Source organism: Ylistrum balloti, unplaced genomic scaffold (assembly GCF_031769215.1).
Source record: "Ylistrum balloti isolate Yb309-2 unplaced genomic scaffold, AGI_CSIRO_Ybal_v1 Utg369810, whole genome shotgun sequence".
NCBI classification, from domain to species: domain Eukaryota; kingdom Metazoa; phylum Mollusca; class Bivalvia; order Pectinida; family Pectinidae; genus Ylistrum; species Ylistrum balloti.
Window position 1 is genome coordinate 286,206 of NW_026781983.1, and position 24,659 is coordinate 310,864.

The 24,659-nt window shown below is 36.4% G+C and overlaps 1 protein-coding gene across 1 annotated transcript; it reads left to right on the top strand.

Moving 5' to 3' along the window:
• Positions 1-4,483: 4,483 nt before the first annotated feature.
• On the top strand, positions 4,484-23,564 carry LOC132544818 (phosphatidylinositol 4-kinase beta-like). Its single transcript, XM_060208464.1, has 14 exons — positions 4,484-5,468; positions 5,927-6,044; positions 7,440-7,574; positions 8,130-8,272; positions 8,711-8,874; positions 9,310-9,400; positions 9,880-10,019; positions 13,059-13,298; positions 14,290-14,448; positions 14,799-14,981; positions 16,027-16,292; positions 17,364-17,499; positions 19,624-19,744; positions 20,405-23,564. The coding sequence occupies exons 1-14, from the start codon at positions 4,484-4,486 to the stop codon at positions 20,584-20,586; spliced, it is 3,063 nt and encodes a 1,020-aa protein (XP_060064447.1). The 3' UTR covers positions 20,587-23,564.
• The last annotated feature ends 1,095 nt before the right edge of the window (positions 23,565-24,659 follow it).

A 24,659-nucleotide genomic window follows, 5' to 3' on the forward strand; every position in this document is an offset into this window, starting at 1 on the left:
TATCCTAATTGATATTAACGATATCTATACAGAACTTAATCTTATTCACGCGTGTTCGCTGACGACACGTCACTCTCCTACTCGAAATATAACTGACATAGAATTAGCAGTTAATAGTGATCTGAGAAAATTAGAAAAATGGTCGAAAGATTGGCTGGTGTATTTTAATCCACACAAAACAGAAATAATGATAATAACAAACACACAGCTTAAACACCAACCCCACTTAATTCTAACAATACGTATTTTAAACTTACAGATCAACAAAAACATCCAGGAGTCGTACTGAGTAGTGACGGAACATGGAATAAACATGTAAAAATAATTATTAGAAGGGTATCTTAATATATAGCAACTTTACGTAGGTAGAAATTAATTCTAAAAAGACACACTTTAGAAAATATGTATCCATATATGCATACATAAGGCCATTATTGGAATACGCTAGCGAAGTATGGGATAACTGTGGAGTTATTATGTCATCAAATCTCGCAAAAATCCGTCTAGAGGCAGCCCGAATTGTTACTGGTTTACCCATATATACTAGATCTGACTTACTATTAAGAGAAACGGATGGGAAGAACTTAAATTAAGACGTCAATATAGAAAGTTATCCATGTTTATACTATAATTAAACGGGACTGCACCATCTTTCCTCACTGATTTTCTTCCTGAACATATTGGCAATCTCACTAGCTATAAACGAAGATCAGTACGACAGCCAACTTATTGTCTTCAATCTATGTGCAACTAAGTTTTCCCTTCTACAACACAACTCTGGAATGGTTAAGGTGAGTCTTTAAAAACTGTTCGTTTACTGATTTTGTTTAAAACCAAACTATGTACAAGAAGCACCAACAAGCATAAATCGTGTTTTTTATAACATGGCTCTCGTCAGCTAAGTATTCTTCGTTGTCGTTTGAGAAATAGAATAAATTCACTCAATTATAACCTATTCAGAGCCAATCTCACGAACTCTGCATTTAGCTCCTGCGGACATCCCTCCGAAGACTCCTTTCATTACTTACTTCACTGTACCAACTATGTATAAATGCTTAACACTCTATTTACCGAACTGTCGTTGTATCCGGGTGATATTTTGATAGACTTCCTTTTAAGCTAAGTTCACCTGAAAACTCGCTTTTAGCTTGAGCTGTTAAAAAATTATTGATGCATCTGAGCGATTTGGCTAGTTATCTGCATTCCTTTCCTCCTTTGTGCTATATACTCCCTTCTTCCCTCCTTACCTACCATCCTTCCTTCTCGCCAGTCCTTCCCTTTTGTTTCAATAAAAAATATTATTATGTAGATATTGTTACATTGTTTGTTAAGTAATGGTGTATAAACTAGGTAATGGAGAAGGCTTTATAAGTTTGTAAAACTTGTGTCTTATCCTATTGTACGAACTTTCTGCATTAAAATCATTATTAAATAAAAAAAACATATTTATCTAGATAGGAAAACGACAAGGTGGTCAACATACGGGCACATTTGTTTTATAGGAAAACGACAAGGTGGCCAACATACGGGCACATTTGTTTTATAGGAAAGCGACAAGGTGGCCAACATAAAGGGCACATTTGTTTTATAGGAAAACGGCAAGGTGGCCAACATACGGACACATTTGTTTTATAGGAAAACGACAAGGTGGCCAATATACGGGCACATTCAGTTTGTTTATGCTTATACAAGAACGTATTGTCGTTGTTTTTGAAGCGATTGCGTGGAAAACTTGGAAATAGGGAAAAAGTGCGCTGATTTGTCATGCACTTCTAGTGATAATTCTCTCGTTTACATTACACATTTCGTTGGGCCATTCTCACGACTCCGTCCCACGTTCATTCAGTTTTAACTCAGACGAAGACTGCTGGTCACCACAAAACTGTGCGATTATATATGACAAACGAGAAGATATGATGTGAATCTGCTCACAAAGTGCACGGAAATTTACTTGGAAAAGTTGAAGCGTCTGATAGAATAAATACACAAATGTACAATATAACGGATGTGGGTTCTAAAGGAGATGTAAACTGGGAAACAAAGGTCAAGTGAGGGCAACAAGAAACCGCAAAGCTAACGGTTACAAAATTCCAGACAAAGCAAAGAGCTAGAACCACTCTACACAAAGCTAAGGTTTTGAACAATTCCACACAAAGATAAGGGCTCGAACAATTCCAGAGAAAGCTAAGGGTTTGAACAATTCCAGACAAAGCTGAGGGTTGGAACAATTCCAGAAAAAAACTAAGGGTTTGAACAATTCCAGACAAAGCTAAGTGTTTGAATAATTCCAGACAAAGCTGAGGTGAGGGTTTGAACAATTTCAGAGAAAGCTAAGGTTTTGAACAATTCCAGACAAAGCTAAGGTTTTGAACAATTCCAGACAAAGCTAAGGGTTTTCAACAATTCCAGACAAAGCTAAGGGCTTGAACAATTCCTGTCAAAGCTCAGTAAGGATTAGAACAATTCCTCTTTGAGATTAACTACTATGCTTACTGATGCTGTGAGTGCGGGGTGTGTCTCTGCTCTCAGATTTATATGAAAATTATTCCACAAAAAATGACATTGAAAAACTGCATGTGTATATACATTAAATGTTCTGCACGCACTGTGCTTTGAACTGGGGACTCGGGGTAATATCGTCATGTGTATTGGAGGGGAAGCAACTCTTACCGTAGTAAAAACAAAGGGGTAGTTAACGATATTACTCTTATTGTTTTACTCGTCGTATATATATTTACTCTGCTGGCAAAAAAATCCGAAATTATTAATTATATACAAGTAAATGTATTTATTGTATTCAAAGTTGTGTGTACAGTGTCCAGTCTTCCGAAATAAATCTTCTGTTTCTCACGTAAAGAGTTATCAACGAACAGCGCCCTCTACACCTTTCGGTATCACTCGGATTTTTCCCTAAGAATGGTCATACTTTCTAGAGAATGCATACCAAACATGAATGGAAAATGGTGAGCTATCCTGTCACTTGTGTCAAAAGAGCAACTTTTTGAGAATGTTAACTTAAGGACGAATAGTTTAGCGATGTTTTGGGATTATATTGGTAGAGTGAACTTTGATTCGAACAGGTAACGTTTTGTGATGTGAAACGATCTGTTTAGACTATGAATCAAGAATGTGAGAAATGTGTCTGTTTGATAAAACGGACAGGTGAACAGCTGACCGGAGATATTTATGAGATATGCCTCTGTAACCAAAAGTAGACCTTTGACCTTTCTGTCAGAACGATGAACTGTAACGCACATAATGATTACGACTTTTTTTAAAAGAAAGATTTAATGATGGAGATGGCTGCCTCAGATTTTGAGGGAGGGGCGGGGCCAAGCTGAGGTGCCAATATGACATATGAGAGCACTTAATTTTACGAATGGGGTTCGAGATAAGTGTTCAGTATGATGTCTGTATTATATTTCTGAGTTCAATCGATTGCTTTACCGTCCTACTCAGTCAAGTAAGGTTTACATTAGGTATTTCATAAATGTGGTATTTTTTTTCAGATGAGATGGGATCAGTCCCTTTGTATATTTTGAATGGAATTGCTGAAAATAACTGGAGCCCTTTATAATTTTATACTCAAAAGACTACAGGCTAAACACAAACTCTTTCATCCTTCCTGAACTTCCACACTATCAATTATGTTTTATTAATTTTATAACAAGCGAGAAAATGACTTACATTATTTACTCTTATTGCCATACATAGACAAGCCAAGAGCCTTACTGAAGGAGGAAAACAGAGTACCCATATAAATCTCACATGGTCAGATTTTCAGGTCCATTTGGGGAATTAAGCTCCAACCTTGTTGATCTGGTGAAAGACAGATGTATTTGTTTTTAATGTACACTGATCACCAATATATATATGATATGTAACACTAATCAGACTCTGATACAATTACAACAGGTAATTAAAATATGAAAACTTCTGATAGACAATATTACTGTATATGATGCTTTATGTTAATTTATCGATATTTTGGATGTTGAAACACAACAGAGGAAGACAAGTTTTGAATGTGGCCCACCGAGGCATCGACCTTATGATCTATGGCACCAAATTGTCTAGCCAAGAAAATTCAGATTGTCTAACCAATATATCACCATGACATCCCTTAAATTTTTGGGAGTTGCACTGATAGAAAGCTGGAATTTTCTCAACATTGTTTATGTTTTTTAATTGTTTAAACACAGAAAGATATATTTGTGCTTTTATATACATATCTGTTCCTGTTTTACTGTAGCAGAAAGCAGTCAGTTGAGTCTAGTGTGCTGACTTTACAAAATTGTAAATTCAATCTCTGTGATTGACATTCACTTATGGATATGTTCTTTTCATTATGTTGTTGTGATAAAATTGGTGATAAATACATTATCAAATTTCTTTTGTTATTTCCTACAGATAATCAGGAATGTTTGCTGGAGCATTGAATGCAACTCATTACTTGGATGATGATGCAATAGAGTAATATAAAATGGCAGAAACCAAATCGATCTTCTCCGTATCTGGTAGACGTCCATCAGGGGAGATCACCCAGGTTCACAAACCAACTAATCCGAAGTCACCATTGGGAGAGACTAGTCCAATACATAGGAATGGTACAGCAGATGTTGACTGTATTTTTGGTAGCATGCCGAACCCAACAAGTGTGTTAGAACAGCTTGGGTGTCAAGACACAGCAGCTTATCAACGTGTTGGGTCTTCATTTTCGCATGTTGGATCAGTGTACCAACGAAGTGTGTCCTGTTCAGTCCTTGAACACACCAAAGGCTGGGCTAGCGATTTGAAAAGTAATAAGGAAAAATCTGTTGTTTCTAGCTCACAAAAGGATCAATCACAAGTTACAGGTACCTCTCCACAAGAACAAACACAAGTAATCAACACTTCTTCACAAGGACAGATACAAAATACAAACGGTTGTTTACAAAGTCAAACACATCAATCTAGTTCAGGTTCTAGTGAGGACCTCTGTTTGCAGGGACACACAGCTTCAGTAGTAAGTAACGGCCTTCAGCAACATAGTACAAGCAAACTTCAGACAATTGATAATGTAAATTTGGGAAAGGAATCGAAAACCTGTAATCATCAAAATGTGACGTTTAAAACAGATACAGAAATACAAAAAAAGGATGTGTCTCTAACATTGACCCTGGACAATTTGAGATGTGAACCAGAGACTGAAGGTAAGGTGACAATGGATTCAAGTGAGGATGAGAAAGTGACAAATGAAAGGAGCATTACATCATCAGATGGGGATAAATTCCCTTCCCCACGAGGTGGAGAGGAAGGACAGGTTTGTGGCAAGCCGCCACTCCCTGGGGGCAAGGTTAAGGCCAAATCTTCAGCTTCTGGGAAACAATCATGGCTGCTGAGACTGTTTGAGTCTAAATTGTTTGATATGTCTATTGCTGTATCATATCTTTTCAACTCCAAAGAGCCTGGTGTTCAAACCTACCTTGGTAAGTGTGCCGGCAGTATCACATACATCTACAGATTGTCATATTAGGTCGGTGCAGAAAGAAAAATGTTTTCATGGAAGGAAAATGATCTATCTTTACAACAAAACATTTTAGCTTGCTCCTTTGTACTATGAGAAATCTGTGAGCTTTATCACACTTTTAATGCCATTATCTCCCTTAGAAGGCACCTTCAATCTTTAATATCTTCTCTATACTTTTCCTATGCCATTACTGAATAAACAAAACCCTTGAATTTTAATGACGTTTACTATTATGAGTTGTCGTCATACATTTCCCATTCACTACACCTGACATGGTTGAAGTGTTCCTTCTCAACAGTCAGTACACAGTATATTTATAATGATTTTCCTTTGCATTTTGTCTGTCAATATTTGTGTTTTAAGAAATGTCAGTCATCATACAATTTGTGTCTGATGAATAATCTAATTCTGTTACAGGTAATCGTATGTTTAGTTTTGATGAGGCTGATGTTGACTTCTATCTGCCTCAGATCCTCAACATGTATATACACATGCATGATGTGGCTGAGGCCCTCCATCCTTACCTCATTCACAGGTTTGTAAATGTACTCATCATAAAAGAATTCATTAGGGGGTGGGGATATGTACATGTTCTTAAGTATTCATCATTAGGGGGTGGGGATATGTTCATGTACTTGAGTATTCATCATTAGGGGGTGGGGATATGTACATGTACTTAAGTATTCATCGTTAGGGGGTGGGGATATGTACATGTACTTAAGTATTCATCATTAGGGGGTGGGGATATGTACATGTACTTAAGTATTCATCATTAGGGGGTGGGGATATGTACATGCATTTGAGTATTCATCATTAGTGGGTGGGGATATTTACATGTAATTAAGTATTCATCATTAGGGGGTGGGGATATGTACATGTACTTAAGTATTCATCATTAGGGGGTGGGGATATGTACATGTACTTCAGTATTCATCATTAGGGGGTGGGGATATGTACATGTACTTAAGTATTCATCATTAGGGGGTGGGGATATGTACATGTACTTAAGTATTCATCATTAGGGGGTGGGGATATGTACATGTACTTAAGTATTCATCATTAGTGGGTGGGGATATGTACATGTACTTAAGTATTCATCATTAGGGGGTGGGGATATGTACATGTACTTAAGTATTCATCATTAGGGGGTGGGGATATGTACATGTACTTAAGTATTCATCATTAGTGGGTGGGGATATGTACATGCATTTGAGTATTCATCATTAGTGGGTGGGGATATTTACATGTAATTAAGTATTCATCATTAGGGGGTGGGGATATGTACATGTACTTAAGTATTCATCATTAGTGGGTGGGGATATGTACATGCATTTGAGTATTCATCATTAGTGGGTGGGGATATTTACATGTAATTAAGTATTCATCATTAGGGGGTGGGGATATGTACATGTACTTAAGTATTTATCATTAGGGGGTGGGGATATGTACATGTACTTAAGTATTTATCATTAGGGGGTGGGGATATGTACATGTACTTAAGTATTCATCATTAGGGGGTGGGGATATGTACATGTACTTAAGTATTCATCATTAGGGGGTGGGGATATATACATGTACTCAAGTATTCATTTGGTGGAATGTTGTACTTTATATCATCAGGTAAAGATCTTTGTATGGTACAACGATCCCCACGGATGACTTTTGATAAACCTCCAGTATGTTGATCAGTGATTATTGTGAGACAATCTGAACATAAAATAATATTTTGCTGTTAATGTGATTATTGAACCCTGAAAAGAAAGGTGTATTTCATATTCATCCTATGACGTCATATTAGGTCATGTTACATGATCAGTTAATACTGCCATGATAGTATGCACTGAGTAGAGTAGTGTGATAGCAAGCATGTAAACCCTGAAATTCCCATATATTGTACTGATTATGTTGATGGGCATTTCTATCCTGACAGGTGTCGCTACAATGTGGAGTTTTCATTAAGAACAGCTTGGATTCTGGGAGCTTTCTCGGCAGATGTATTAAAACCATCATGGAAAAATTCTCAGGGAGTGAAACTGAAAAATATGATACTTAATGAAGAACTAAGGTAATTAAATCTCTATGAAATATATAAAGTCAACAGATATTTCCAGTAATTTTCGAGGATTTTTTTCTGATCCAGAGTACAAATTCCAAAATCTTGATGAGTCCAGTTACAAAGACATAAAGTGGGTTCACAAAGTTTGATGGAGTCCCACAGACAAAAACATGAGTTCAGGACTCAATCTATTCAAAATTTACTATACAACAGATCGCAAATGAGTTTTCATTTCCAATGATGAGATTTTATGAAACCAATCTACAAAGTTTTTATTTTTGCAAGCCTTGTCAAACAAGTATTAAAAATTCAAGGCAAATTTCATTAAATCACATACGAAATGAATATATATTTCAGATACTTTTTATCACATAACGGGAAATGTTTACATTTTTGCAAGTTTTAAAGTCAAAATGTGGAGGACAAAATCTGCTGTGTGATACATATCTCATATTGCATTTGGGGAGTTAGTGACAGCATTTCATATTCATCCTATTTGGTACATGGAAATCGGTGTTGATTTGCATTCACAGTCTATATAATACACACAATTTTATTTCGTAGGCCTCCAAAACCCCACAGTCATATTCGGACCTTGTCTAGTCTTCCAAGTCCAACTGTACCCCCAAGTCAGTTGTACCCATCTTCTACGCCATCACCTGCTGGTAAACAGAGAACACATCACCGCTCGCGCTCAGATGCTACAGGTAATTGCTTATATAATGATTTTACCATATGTTTAATGTATTTGACAGGTGTTACTTTGTCATGTGTGACTTACAACCGGTTTGTTGGATATGGGTTACATGAACCTCTTAGGTAATAATTTCAGGAGGTCATTAAAAAATAAATGTATAAATTATATTCTTAAAGTGTTTTCAATAAATGTTTTGGGGTAACTAGAGTACATGGTCAGTGACTTGATATATAAGCATAAATTGAAGGGAGGTAGGGAGAACAGAAAGAAAAAGATAATCCCAAGAGGCAAGATTTTTACATGTATATTTTTAGGCAAGTTATTTACTGTTTATATACATTTTTGTTTGTTATTGATACTTATTCATTAGTGATTTTGTCTAGTGTACTTTCTTCTCTGGAGACATGTGTATAAGCTAGTCCTTTTCTCACCCATGATCCTTTATCAGGTATTTACATGAAGAGTACTCCGAGTAGCTCGTCTTCTAGCCTCATGGAAACCCCGGGCGACTTGTCTACTGGTCACGCCTTCGACAATGGCTGTACTTGTCATCAGAGTTCAGAAGCCATTGTCAATGACCTGACTGGCCGAGAGACATTGTGTCATTGTGGGGTAGGTACACTATATACCTAAAAGTCACGTGTTTCAAAATACTTGAAGGAATTAAAGACTGTTTCTACTATGAACGGTATCATGAGGAGGTCACTGAAAAAGATTGTACAGAAGACACAAGTGAATAGTGCCTTTAATATGAATTGAAAGTTAGATACAGTAGAGCCAAACAAAGAATTAAAATAACATAACTTATGAATTCCTAAACTTGATGAAAACAAATGGAAAAGAAGATGGTATTGGAATTTAAAAAAAAAAATTGGAACAAAAAAAATGTATAATGATGTTTATTGTTTTACTTACATCAGGTTGTATGTTTACAATATATTTATACTTTCTTTCATTATTAGATAAAAATTATATTTTGATAGAGTTTACTTATATATGATATATATTTAAAGAGGTGTTCTAATTGAAGTGGTGATTAATGTTTAGGCACCTCGTCTGGCACCAGAACTGGAGTTTGTGAATGCACTGATGAACATTGGCTCCAAGCTACAGCTACTACCAACCAAGGAAGCACGAAGTATGTAATATGATGGGTATAGATTTTTGTAGTCAAATTAACTGACAAATCAAGAAAAAACTAAACTTTTTTCATCTGACAGTAAGGTGCCCCCAGCTGCCCTTTTGACCTCCTCCAGTTTGGAAATAAAGACCATCCCCTTATATTTAGGTCTCCATTATGGCAAATTCTTCTAGTCCATCAAGTTGCCACACCCTGTTTTAGACTTCCAAGATGGCCACCTAATGAAGTTTAGACTTTTAAGTGATGCTAATCCCACCTGGCATTTGGACCAGGTGATAGGCAGTGGTCTCACGGGCTTTTTATCAGATAAAAATGGTACATACTTATATTTGTCATTTAATCAATAAAAGTCTGGGGGTTAGGGGTAAGGGTGGGGTGGGGGGGACACATGTTTTGTGCGTTCCAGGAAATATGCAAATATGAATTATGTGCCTGTTCCAGTGGTTTCAAAATGACAATACGTACATATTTTCCAGCTTCAAGACTGATTGCAGAGCTTGCCATGTTGAATTTGAATCTACCAGCACGGATTTGGCTGCCTTCAGCTGACAACTGTAACCATCATATTGTACGAATACCACACACACAGGCAATAGTCCTCAATTCAAAAGAAAAGGTAAGTACACTTTAATAAGATGATGCATTCAACTGTCTGTCCATCCCACCCTGTTGCATTCTCTACCAATACCATTTACGTCCTGTATCCTATCCAGTCCAAGCGATCCTGTTTTTAGCCCACCATCTAATAGATGGTGGGTTATTCAAATCGCCCTGCGTCCGTGGTCCGTGGTCCGTCCATAAACAATTCTTGTTACCGCTATTTCTTGGAAAGTACTGGATGGATCTTTCTCAAATTTCATATGCAGGTTCCCCTTAGTCCCTAGTTGTGCATTGTACCTTATTTGGACTGATTCGAATTCAAGATGGCCGACAGGTGGCCATCTTGGATTTTGGATGTAAAAGTTTGTTATCGCTATTTCTTGGAAAGTACTGGATGGATCTTTCTCAAATTTCATATGCAGGTTTCCCTTGGTCCCTAGTTGTGCATTGTACCTTTTTTGGACTGATTCGAATTCAAGATGGCAGACAGGTGGCCATCTTGGATTTTGAATGTAAAAGTTTGTTACTGCTATTTCTTGGAAAGTACTGGATGGATCTTTCTCAAATTTCATATGCAGGTTCCCTTTGGTTCCAAGTTGTGCATTATACCTTTTTGGACTGATCGGAAATAAAGATGGCTGAAAGGCAGCCATCTTGGATTTTGAGAGTAAAATCTTGTTACTGCTATATCTGAGGAAGTCGTGGATGGATCCTTCTGATATTTCATAGATATTGGTTTCCCTTGGTCCCTAGTTGTGCATTGTATCTTTTTTGGACTGATTTGAAATCAAGGTGGCCCACAGCCAGCCATCTTGGATGTCAACAGTAATACAGCACAAGCACATTGTCCATTATCCACCTGTAACTGACTGCTATCTAATAATACTTTGGGATCTTTTTCAAATGATATTTGCTAATAGGTGCTAAATAAAAATATCTTGTGCCATCATTGAGTACATTCAATGAAGACCAGTTCATGAACATTTACAACACCTGTAACAAACAAAAAAAAATAAACAAATCTTCAAGAACTGAAAACAGATCCTCAAATGGTGGGCGCCAAGATCCCTCTGGGATCTCTTGTTGGTACAGGCTATGACTCTACTCACATTTAAGTCATAATTTTATTATTTAATTAAATTAATTTGATTAAGAAAACATCCTCAGTTTTCACTCGCATAATGCAAGGCTTGTACAAGCATTGTCGCGCAAAAATCAAAACTTTGAGATATGTTTGATAAAATGCGAAGTGAAAACAAAATTAAAGATACATTTTATCACACAACTTAGACAAGTTACATCTTGACAGGTTTAAAGTCAACTTGAAGACAAAATGAAATGTAGGCAGCCATTTTGTTGCACCATATCCAGTTCATGATGTAATGTAATGTAACAGCCAATATAAAGTGCTCCAGGGTATATTACCAGATAACAGCACAAAACAAAATATATCAAAACGGAGCAATAGAGCCTATTGTAGTGATTTCCCTCAAGTTAGGCTAAAAACAGGAAAATATCCTGATGCAACAGTTTTGCAAGTCAGAGAATATGACAGATCTTGCACTTGACATCATGAAAAATCTTCAGTTGATTGCTGAAATATGAATGAAATACAAACAAACATGTGTAAGGTAAGTCTGTTCCTAGTTTAGGTAAGTGTAATCTGACAGTAAGTCTGTTCCTAGTAGGTAAGTGTAATCTGACAGTAAGTCTGTTACTGGTGTAGGTACGTGTAATCTGACAGTAAGTCTGTTACTGGTGTAGGTACGTGTAATCTGACAGTAAGTCTGTTCCTAGTTTAGGAAGTGTAATCTGACAGTAAGTCTGTTCCTGGTGTAGGTAAGTGTACTCTGACAGTAAGTCTGTTCCTCGTGTTAGTAAGTGTAGTCTGACAGTAAGTCTGTTCCTGGTGTAAGTAAGTGTAATCTGACAGTAAGTCTGTTCCTGGTGTAGGTAAGTTTAATCTGACAGTAAGTCTGTTCCTGGTGTAGGTAAGTGTAATCTGACAGTAAGTCTGTTCCTGGTGTAGGTAAGTGTAATCTGACAGTAAGTCTGTTCCTGGTGTAGGTAAGTGTAATCTGACAGTAAGTCTGTTCCTAGTTTAGGAAGTGTAATCTGACAGGAAGTCTGTTCCTGGTGTAGGTAAGTCTGTTCCTGGTGTAGGTAAGTGTCTGACAGTAAGTCTGTTCTGACAGTAAGTCTGTGTTAGGTAAGTGTAATCTGACAGTAAGTCTGTTCCTGGTGTAGGTAAGTGTAATCTGACAGTAAGTCTGTTCCTGGTGTAGGTAAGTGTAATCTGACAGTAAGTCTGTTCCTAGTTTAGGTAAGTGTAATCTGACAGTAAGTCTGTTCCTGGTGTAGGTAAGTGTAATCTGACAGTAAGTCTGTTCCTGGTGTAGGTAAGTGTACTCTGACAGTAAGTCTGTTCCTCGTGTTAGTAAGTGTAGTCTGACAGTAAGTCTGTTCCTGGTGTAGGTAAGTGTAATCTGACAGTAAGTCTGTTCCTGGTGTAGGTAAGTGTAATCTGACAGTAAGTCTGTTCCTGGTGTTAGTAAGTGTAATCTGACAGTAAGTCTGTTCCTGGTGTAGGTAAGTGTACTCTGACAGTAAGTCTGTTCCTGGTGTAGGTAAGTGTAATCTGACAGTAAGTCTGTTCCTGGTGTAGGTAAGTGTAATCTGACAGTAAGTCTGTTCCTGGTGTAGGTAAGTGTAATCTGACAGTAAGTCTGTTCCTGGTGTAGGTAAGTTTAATCTGACAGTAAGTCTGTTACTGGTGTAGGTAAGTGTAATCTGACAGTAAGTCTGTTCTTAGTTTAGGTAAGTGTAATCTGACAGTAAGTCTGTTCCTGGTGTAGGTAAGTGTAATCTGACAGTAAGTCTGTTCCTGGTGTAGGTAAGTGTAATCTGACAGTAAGTCTGTTCCTGGTGTAGGTAAGTAAATTTCTATTATAAACCTACCACATGACTACATGAGAGGTATTTTGAAGGCCCAGTGGGTTGGTTGTAGAATAAATATGGTATGTATTGTTACATTTGTACTGGTGTTGTATTGTAGGCGCCATACCTGCTCTATGTGGAAGTGCTAGACGTAGAGAACGCCCATACATGCCAAGTCCCAGGTAAGATCCTGGAGAATACTCTACGCTTCACACGGTCAGAGGAGGACTTGAGTGCCATCTGTGCTCGAGCTAACGGAGGTGGTAACTCGCCCTATTCAGAGTTCTATGTGTATGGGAACATGGGGGAGTTTGATGATGCTGAGTGCTGGTCACAGGAGGATGATGATATCCTACAGGTAAGCTTGTTATCTATTTATAATTTCTTTATGGTACTTTTTTGTTTTAAAATAACCCTTCAGTATGCTTTTCCAAATAGCAGAACAACCATATGATGTGTGTACCTACATTTCATATCATATTTGTTTAGCATATTGCCCATGTTTGGTAATAAGCCCATGAATATATTATTGGAGTTTCAGTAGCTATGTGGATATGTGATACAACCAAAACTTGTTATCTTGAAATTCAAGGACCATGGAAAATATTTCAACTGATGCAGATTTCGGCTCAAACGCAGTGTCCAAATATGGTTGACGATATCAGTATCCTGATGTTGATTACAGCTGAACAAAGTAGGGGTACCATAGCACGGTACACTGTGGTACAAACAACATAATATAATTTAAAATGTCAGTAAATAAACAGAAACAGATAAATTTCTATTGGCACCTTTTTATTGCTTATTCATCCTCCAAACTACAAGACATGTAATAACAACACCATTCAAATCCATTGGACTCATGTTGTTCTGTTTCGCACATGTGTATACTACGCCCAATCACAGTTTTTGGTAAACAAGCTCTAAAACTAGTTTTTCTTGGAATTGTGGGGATCAGATTTCGGCAAAAAGTTTGTACTGATTTGACGGGGTTGTATTTTGATTCTGACTGAAGATGTACATAACCAAGCTAAATGTTTCCATGTCTGGTGTAAACACCCTACTTGTTTAACATACAGGTAAGTCACTACTACAGGATGGTGACACTAATTAAGAAGCTAACTTTTAATTGGATAAGTAAACTGGTTATTAATTGTCAGAGACCAGGTGTTGTGTGCGTGGACTGGTACACTTTAATTAGCCAAGTGTTATGCACATATAACTTTCTACTCTGTGTATGTATTGACCGATTTTGTCAGAAGAAGTGCCAATCTTTCGGCACCCTGGGCTTATTGGGGAATAAGTATGCAATGTTGATTTCCTTCATCGGTTAATGATATGTTTTACAGATGCAGTTTACGGGTCGGTACAGGTCCAGTGACACCTTGTCACAGTTCTCTATAGACAGTTCCACTAGTGCTGATAGTAAAGAACCCGTCTACATTGCTGCTGGTGATATAAGGAGACGCCTGTCAGAAAACATTTCAGCTCCTAAGGGCAAGTTTGAGGTACGTCATGTAATCCACACGAAGTGTCTTTGATCACAGAGCTATATATATTCATTAATGATCACTACTACTACTACTGATTATCCTTACTGATATGGTTATACATCAACTGTAAAGATTGCTATTATACAAATAAGTCAATATTGAGGTCAGTAAATTTATGTCCGACCAAACAGTAGCTTGTGGTTCATGAGGAGATCCAAATGAGTTGTGATGTTGATGCTGTGTACTTAGAGTAATTCAACAGAAGAAATCAATGATGTCCTTTATCATTAATATGTTATTATCAGATTTTATATTTTAATTTTGATCAACACTGAATTTTGATGTTGATATTTTTTTATCAACAGCGTGACCCCGATGATCCTTCCGCTGCAGCCCTTAAGGAGCCGTGGGAGGAAAAGGAGCAGAGGATTCGGGAGAGTTCTCCCTATGGCCATTTACCTAACTGGAAGTTACTGTCTGTTATCATCAAGTGTGGGGATGACCTTCGACAGGAACTTCTAGTCTATCAAGTCCTTAAACAGCTCAAGGTTAGTGTTAAAAAATATAGGTCACAGTGACCTCTGACAGGAATTTCCTGTCTATCAGGTTCTTAAACAGCTAAAGGTTAATGTTGAGTAGTGTAGGTCACAATGACTTCTGATGGGAACTTTCAGACTATCAGGTCCTTTAACAGCTCAAGGTTAGTGTTAAAAGATATAGGTCACAGTGACCTCTGACAGGATCTTACTGTCTATCAGGTCTTTATACAGCTCAAGGTTAGTGTTGAGTAGTGTAGGTCACAGTGAAACTTTGACAGGAACTTCCTGTCTATCAGGTCCTTTAACAATGTCGCATAATAAAGGTCACAGTGACCTCTGACAGGAACATTCATTCTTTCAGGTCTTTATACAGCTTAAGGTTAGTTTCACACAATATAGGTCACTGTGACCTCTGATAGCCACTTCTTGTTGAACAGATCCTTAAACAGATTAAGGTCAGTACAAAACAATTTGTAGGTCAGTTAACTTTGTTTGTGATGTAAATAGAAATTTGTTATGAAAAAAGAACATAATTTAAGGAATTTGATTGTGTCAGTTTGTAGTACCAGTAGCCATAGGAACAATGCCAAATAAGGGAAGTAAAGGTATGCCTTTCAAATCCTTCTTCTGTTGTGTTGAAGGGATTGTGACTAACTTTAGACTGAAGCATCAGTGGGTGGGTGGGAACAATTTGATACAAACCAAGAGCAATCATGATCCAGTGTGGACAAAGACAAATCTTCAGATTACTTGTTCTTTAGAGATGAAGTAATTTTGACCAACTTTGGTCTGAAGCATTATTGGCTTGAAGGGATTCAATATTTTGGGATGTTCCAAATATATAAGAAAAGTACATACAAGCATTAATCAACACTTCAGCTGTTTGTCCTGTTGATTAAATTGACATTTGAAATCACAGATAATAATGCATGAGCATTGTAGATGATTTATACCTTGTGGTGAAAATAAGGAATCTCTGTACTACACTACATGTTTATAATTATGTACTGATGGAGTTAGTTGAAGGTTTAATCTGTCAATCTGATTGTTGCAGACAATTTGGGAACAAGAGCATGTGCCTTTATGGATTCTGCCTTATCACATACTTGTCACAGCCATGGACTCCGGGATGATCCAGCCAGTCACCAACGCAGTTTCCCTTCATCAGATCAAGAAGCATTGTAAAGTGTCTCTTCGTGAATACTTCATTCGTGAGTTTGGTCCCCCAAACAGTGAAGAGTTCCTAACAGCCCAGAAGAACTTTGTCCAGAGCTGTGCTGGATACTGCCTCCTGTGCTATCTCATACAGGTGAAGGACAGGTGGGTATTCACTGCTATAATTAGGTTCCTTATATGACTGATTACACATTTCATGATTAAATGTTTGTGTGTTATCCTAGAATATAACTGATTTTAAGTATGATTTTGAAGACAGAAGAATCCGTCTTTTTATTGCCCTGGCAGGCTGTCACACTGACGTTGATCCATAACAATGAAGAATCCCTGATAGAACTTTACTTATCAATATGAAAACTACCTTGTAATACAATCAGCACATCAATATTTCTAAGATTTTAGTGTTGTTACATTTCTCTTTTATAAAACAGCAGTTTAATTTCATTAAACCATAAAAATATCATGATAGCAATTGATTTTTTTTTACTCAAGTGAAAATATAAATAATTGAACTTTAACAAACACTTAAATTACAGTCACGTATTATGAATATAAATAGCATTTTTTGATACTGATATAATGAAAAGGTGAGATAATGGGAATGTAGGTCCAGTTTACTGAATATAATGCAGAGGTAAGTTAAATTTTCCCTTATCTAACCATAATTGTAGTTTTTATGGAGGTACATTTACAACACTGACTGTATTCAACCTGTAGTAAGTCTAGGTAGCCATGGCAACAAGTCATTCAAACTCGGAGAATGGGCTTTTTACGGGACAATGAAAGAAAAATTGCCAGTATTGGTTTGTGACCAGCAGTATAGATAGATTTGTTGGCTGATTACCAGGCACGAGCCTGATGTCAGATTAATTCAGTAATCAGATAGGAATCTGTTGATTCTAAGATTCATCCTTGTACATAACATCATATCAGCAGATCGGAAGATCTTTCTCCATCATCTTTTCTCTGTGTATATCGCAATTCGTTTATCAAAATTTGAAATTATTGCATTACATTGCATGGACAATCAATTAAAATCCAAATATACCATTTATATTATTCTTTTTCTCTTAGATTATAACAAATTTTTATGTTGTCTCATTTTTTACCTTCATTAATAGAAAAACAATGTTATAAATTTCAAAATAGAATATTCTACTCGACTCTCATGATGGTGATCAATATTGTTAACGATTTGTGATTATTTTTCCACAGACACAATGGGAATATTCTACTCGACTCTCATGGACACATAATACATATAGATTTTGGATTCATCCTCTCCACTTCACCTGGAAAAAATCTCGGATTTGAAAACTCGCCTTTTAAACTTACTCATGAGTTTGTTGAGGTAAGAGTACCTTCATGTCTTTTTCAGAGACATATGTAAAAAAAGAGAAAAACACTTTAATTTGAAAATTGAAATTTTGTGTTTATGACAATTGTGAAACAACCTTTCCAACTTATATTCATCATTCCTGTTGGTTCTGCTGTGGGAAGAAATTAGATTATCCTGAAAAAACCAAAGTGTTGAGGCAGGTGATCCCAATATTCTGAGAAAAACCCAAGTGTTGAGGCAGGTGACCCGATTATTCTGAGAAAACCCAAGTGTTGAGGCAGGTGACCCCATTATTCTGAGAAAACCCAAGTGTTGAGGCAGGTGACCCCATTATTCTGAGAAAACCCAAGTGTTGAGGCAGGTGACCCCATTATTCTGAGAAAACCCAAGTGTTGAGGCAGGTGACCAAATTGTTTTGAGAAAACCCAAGTGTTGAGGCAGGTGACCCCATTATTCTGAGAAAACCCAAGTGCTGAGGCAGGTGACCCCATACCTTTACAGGTCTGGTCAGGGTAATCACACCCCAGATGCCTAGGTGTGATTCAAGTGTGTAACATTGTGTCACCTGACCACCCACTAAATTAAGGTTCATTTTGTAGGAAACATGTTGGAACATGATAGATTATTTTGATCCTTATCACTCATTTTATGTTATTAGGGCCTTGCTTTGAGATGCAGGTGCCCTATCCTAATCACATTGTCCATCAGTTTGTCTGTCCGTCTGTCTAATTTTTAGTTTCTGATTTGAGATACTGTACAGTATCTAAAATACTGTTGGGCCTATGGCACTCATACTTTATCCCAAACCTCCCTGAAAGATGTGCTTGCTCAACGTATGTAGCTTTTCATCTTCCAAGGTTGAATGTCAAGGTCATTGTTGCTATAAATGAAAAATCACCATTTTCATTAAGCTTTACATCTGGAGGTCAAAGGTCAAGGTCACCTGCTTTAAATAGAAAATCATGTAGTTTTAACCAAAGTTTGGTTTTTGGTTTCCATGTGATATCTTGAGTTTCCTTTGGCTGATCCAGCGCAAACTTCATATGGTGCTTCCTTATTGAATGAGCATGTATGAGATTGCTTTTCAGCAGCAAAGGTCAGGGTCAATTTTACTATAAATAGAAAATCAGTTTCTGTGTGAAAACTAGAGTTTGCTTTGGCCAATCAAATCCAAACTTCGTACAGTTCTCTATTACTGAAGGTGATTGCTTAAGGTCAAAGGTCAAGGTCACAGTTACTGTAAATAGCAAATTAATTTCCTCGTGATAACTCCAATTTGCTTTAGCCAATCAAAGTCAAACATCATACAATGCTTCTGGATTGCTTTTCAGCTTCAAAGGGCAAAAGTTATGGTCACTTATACCATGAATAGAAAAATCTGATTTCCTGCAATAACTCAAGTTTGCTTTGGCAGAAAAAATCCAAAATTAAAACTTTTTCCATCTGGGGTGTGTCTGAGGGTGGGTTGGTGGAAGGGTTATTTGCTGTCACATAGCGGGGCCCTTGCTGACCTGTCATTGTTCTAGTTATTTAATATCAATTTGTGTCTGTGTTCTGTTGTATGACCCCTTCAAATATGGTTGGAAGTCGTGAGTATTTGATCACAGGAGCAAGGATCCTCACTTAAAATTCCATCTCCATTTTTTTTTCATGACCTGCCATTTTATGTAAGGGCATATGGATATGTTGTTACCTGTGTATGTCTGTTTGTCTGAATCCTGTTCCCTTCCAAATCAGTGTGATATCATGAGAATCTATCAACAAATTTGGTACAAAATAGTATTGTGATATGATGTTTTTTTCCACTCATTGTATTGCGGTGGTCATTGGTCAAGCTTTAAAGAGTGGAGGTCACTTTTGACAACTTTTGTAAATTCATCAAACTGTGATACTTATATTGGAGTTAAGATATACTTGTCTGACACATTTGCTACGTTCAGTCAGAGTTTTGGAAAAACTAGAAATAAAGTACCTTAAACAATTTTTTTTTTTAGTAAATGACATCCATAGTCATCCTTTATTTTGAAAATCATGCAGAATATTTACAGCAATTTATAAAGGAAGGAAATTTTGTGCATACAAGAAATTTCTGATACTGTGTAAGTTGTAGATAAAACATTGAGATCCATTTTACAGGTGATGGGGGGTCTAGGGAGCGACATGTTTGAGTACTTCAAGATTCTCATCCTCCAAGGCCTGGTGGCATCACGGAAACATATGGATAAAATCATCCTACTGGTAGAGATTATGCAGACAGGTGAGGGTTTATATTGTGTCTTACAAGGAAAACGGAAAATAGAGGGTTAATATTGTGTCATACAAGTAACACAAACAGGTGAGAGTTTATATTGTGTCATACAGGTAACAGAGACAGGTGAGGGTTAATATTGTATCATACAGGTAACACAGACAGTAGAGGATTAATATTGTATCATACAGGTAACACAAACAGGTGAGGGTTAATATTGTGTCATACAAGTAACACAAACAGGTGAGAGTTAATATTGTGTCATACAGGTAACACAAACAGGTGAGAGTTTATATTGTGTCATACAGGTAACACAGACAGTAGAGGGTTAATATTGTGTCATACAGGTAACACAAACAGGTGAGAGTTTATATTGTGTCATACAGGTAACACAGACAATAGAGGGTTAATATTGTGTCATACAGGTAACACAAACAGGTGAGGGTTAATATTGTGTCATACAAGTAACACAGACAGGTGAGGGTTTATATTGTGTCATACAAGTAACACAGACAGACCTTTGCATTTTTTTTATGTTTGAAAATGCTGTGTATTATTAAATGGAAACAACTGAAAGGTCGACTCTTCAATTTTTTTTTATGTTTGCATGACCTTGACCAGTTTAATAACCTGTCCATTATGTGCTTAATTTTTGACCTCTTGTTACAGGGTCACAGCTGCCATGTTTCAGTAAGGGAGCCACCAGTCGGCAAATGAAGGAACGATTTCATATGAATTTGACTGAAGAACAGCTTCAGTTGTATGTAGAAAATTTGGTAGAATCTAGTCTACACTCACTGACCACTAAGTTGTATGACAACTTTCAGTATTTCACTAATGGTATCCTTTAGAATAGTCACATCAACAAACCTTGATGGAGGAATCTGAATTATTATGAGAGAACAGCATTGTATGGAGGGAGGCATCCTAAAAACAGAACAGCACTATATTGGGAGGCATACTATGTGTTGAGGAAGAGAACTATGCAACTGAACAAAGTTGTGTGTGTAGGGAGGTAGCCTCTATGACAGAATAGCATTGTGTCAAGAAAAGCAGTGTCTGATGGTAGGCATCCTGCACGACAGAAAATGATGTAAAAAGGGAGTGATTTGCAACAACAGAACAGCATCATGTGGAGGGAGGCGTCAACAACAGATTAGCCTTTTGAATGTATGGGGGTATGCTGAAAAACAGAACAGCATCTTTTCATGGGAGGTACTTTGAAAGACGGAACAGCATAATTTTATGCTCATTGAGTAATACTGTGACAGACATTTTGGATATTTTTTCTTTACATCTAAATTTCCTGGTGTATAAAATTCATGCTCGTTAGCTAGTGTTATATATATATATATGATACGGTGCTTTTTTATTTTACTAGTCTGAAGTTGTACTAGTTATGCTGACAGACCCTGGAGTTTGTAACAGATACACTGCCTAAAGACTTGCTCATGGATTTCAAAAGCTATGTACTGTTTTTTCTGTGTTATAAGCTGCACCGGAAATTTTTCTGATTTCGGTCCACATATAAGCCATATTGGAATATAAGTCATACCCTTTCTTATGAAGTGGTAACCATTACATTGAACAAAGTTTGTTGATGTAACAGACAACAGAGGGCAAAATATCAAGATCAGAAAACGTCGAGTAGCAAATTATCTACGCACAGATAGAGGTCCTAACATTATGTATGCTTTACTAAACAATCTCTCCATCAGTGTCTGTACTGTTAAATATTAATGAAGGCCCTTTCATACAGACCAAATTCTTAAACTTCATATTATTTCTTCTTGTAAGGTGCACAAAGCCTTTTATATTGTAAACAAGCATGACGGTCATTCTAGAATTTGACCTATAACCCCATGACCTATCGATCCAAGGATGTAAAAGGCAATTGTAAACTTACGCTATGGCTTTGAAGTAACCGTGAAAGTCCAGAAAATAATTGTGATTCATATTAAAAGGCATGATTAATTAAATCCACAAGAATGTTATTTGTATTTCACTCTTCAAATCATCCTGTATATGATTGCAAATGATGGCTCAAGACGATCTGTTTCAGTAACAAACATGTGACAGGCAGGTACTAAAATACCACCTCATACTGGTGTGCTGGTATGCTTCCTGATTTTTCCCCGGTTTTTTTTTCATCCTGTCAAATTTTTTGGCCACACCTGTATATAAGCCGCATGCCTGACTCAAGAGGAATAAAAGTGCAGCTTATGATTCGAAAAATACGTTAATTAAGTCCATGAGAATGTTATTTTTATTTCAATCTTCAAATCATCCTGTATACGATTACATATGATGGTTCTAAACAATCTGTTTCAGTCAATAAGAGATGATGGGCAGGTACTTGTAAAAAAACTCAATACCGTCTCGTACAGGTGTACTGGTACGCTTACTGTTTTTTGGTCCTCATATAGGCCACACTGGTATATAAGAAAAAACGGTGCGGCTTATAATCTGGAAAATATGGTTACCTACAAAGATTTAACTTAGGAGTCACTGTAATGTAACTTCCTAAATTCAATGTTTTATCTATGTTTTCAGTCACATTTCTTAAGTACTTGTACTATTTTAAATCCCAACTGTATGCAGTATTCAATGTGAACAATTGTGTTTCAGACACAAACAATTGCACAGCATCAAATGTAGTGAAAAGATCTGAGAACAAAAAGAAGATTTTTCCTTTAAAGAGATTTATCTTTAGTAGTACATACTGAAAAACAGTAGTTCTTCAGTTGTTTAAAACTAACAATCAGTGTTTATTTATAGTTTAATTATGTATTTTTGGAAAATAGTACAAAGGAAGTTTGTAAACTGATATGTTTTGTTTGAAAACGGACCCATAGAGACCTGGATGGCTTTTGCGTAAGTGATTGAAACATTGGACTGATTGAACCTTCAAGAAAAACTCCAGATACAGATTGGGACCAAGGCTGAACTATGGAATATTTGACATGTACAGATTGAGATATCTAGCTGTACCTGTCTGAAACTAACTTGCTGAATATCAATAGTTTTCAGAATTTCAGCATAAAGAAGGTTTGGTGCACACACATATTTCTAAATGCATAATGCTATTAAGTATCGGAGTTAAAAGGTATATGTTTTTGGTGCATTGCTTTACATGAAATTCCTTGACATAGATCAGTTCCAACATCTGGTACATGTTTGTTTGTGTATCATGGAATAATTCCAAACCACCTGAACTGTTTCAACCGGGTTATGCAAAAGCAGTCCTGCATTTTCCCAACATTCCTGAATGATCTTGTGTAGTTGTGCAACCATGGGCATAAATAACAATACAGTTACCTCCCTTTTACTCTGTAAGGACATTTTACTGTTAGAATATTTATGTTTTTGGTCACTTGTTGAAGTGCTACAAAGGATGTGCATCTTTAAAAATAATTTGAAAGATATATTGATGATTTTATCAATTGATTTTGAGGTTGTCTTGTAAAAAATGTCCAATTTATAAATTTTCCTGCAAAACTAACTGCACTTTAAACTTACATATTGTTACGTTAAGTGTGAAAAAATAGGGACAGTCCAGCTACATATATACTCTTTTATACAGAGAAGTAAAACCAAGCCTTGTGAATTTCCATCCAATGTAGCTGCTGCTTACGTAATCCTATTTCCCATGCTTACTTCATATTCTTAAAATGTCTGTTGCTCTGTTTTTAACAATAAGATTTAAAAATGAAATTCTTCACATCCTTAAAATTTCATACTTGTAATTTTGCTCTAAATGAGTTAAAATTTAATTTACACTTTTCATTTCCATGATGGTGCTTTGATATTGAACAGTAACATGTGTACGATACCGATTTTAGGTGTAATTACATCTATATATATTTGTTATGGTATAATGCATATATCTTGACAGTCATTGTGCTATAAAACTTCTGTACTTGTGTGTTGTGTGCGATGTTCTGCTGTGAAGACTCCACTGAAAGGCCAGTATTTTTTGGAGTGTTCGGGCATGTTAACTGTAAATACATTTTCTCTTCATTCCTATATTCTATACATATATTGATGTATATATATATATATGATTAAAGCATATCTGATCAAATTTAATAATTTTGAAGTATTGCTTAGTATTTCTAAATACTATTGAACTTTTCATAATATAAGAACATTTCCCATATATTTATAAAGCATTTCTCTCTATTTCCACAAGGTTGAGGATCACCTCCACAAATATTTTCTAGCTGTATATTGTTGTATATATACATTGCATATCATGGTTTGATGTGAAGTATGATTTAAATATATGGTTATCTGTCACAGTTTTTTCAAGGGAGACCACTTTGTCTCACTCTGTCAACACAAATCGGGTAATTACTTAAAATTGTTATCAAGAAATTTTTAGTCACAAATTTATTGATCACGTAGTATCGTGATCCCATCATCTCATCATCCAACAGATATATAAATGCCTTAGTAGCTCTGTAGTTTCCTCTGACTACCATAGAACTGAAGTGATCGAGTCTTGCAGCATTGTTATACTGATTACCAGCACTCTTTATAATATTACCATGTTGAAATGGTACCCCTGACATTTAAACCTGAGTATTTCCTTGTCAGTCTATAATCTACATGTTAAATATGTAGACTATATGTAAGTATAGAAGACCGAGGAGATCTCTTGTGTGAAAATGAAGGTTGTTACGATTCTTTAAGATTTGACATTTTGCGAGACACGTATCTCGGTTATATATATATATGCCTGATTATTTGTCAGCTTGGTCCTCGCTTCAAAGGGATCAAATTTTTTTTGTAGGATAAAGTGAAAGCAGTGAAAGCAAGATTTAAGAAAGGTCAGAAATTTGTCTGGAAGTGGTAATTCAGCATTGCGCTATAATTTATAGAAAAAGTGATAATATGATAAATTTGATCAACCATATTAGGT

What these genes read in the sequence shown, in the direction of transcription:
- LOC132544818 (XM_060208464.1), top strand. Translation starts at nt 4,484, where the DNA reads ATGGCAGAAACCAAATCGATCTTCTCCGTATCTGGTAGACGTCCATCA. An exon ending in CATCCTTACCTCATTCACAG is followed by an intron (nt 6,045 to 7,439) that starts GTTTGTAAATGT and finishes CTATCCTGACAG; the next exon opens with GTGTCGCTACAATGTGGAGT. An exon ending in CTCCTAAGGGCAAGTTTGAG is followed by an intron (nt 14,449 to 14,798) that starts GTACGTCATGTA and finishes TTTTATCAACAG; the next exon opens with CGTGACCCCGATGATCCTTC.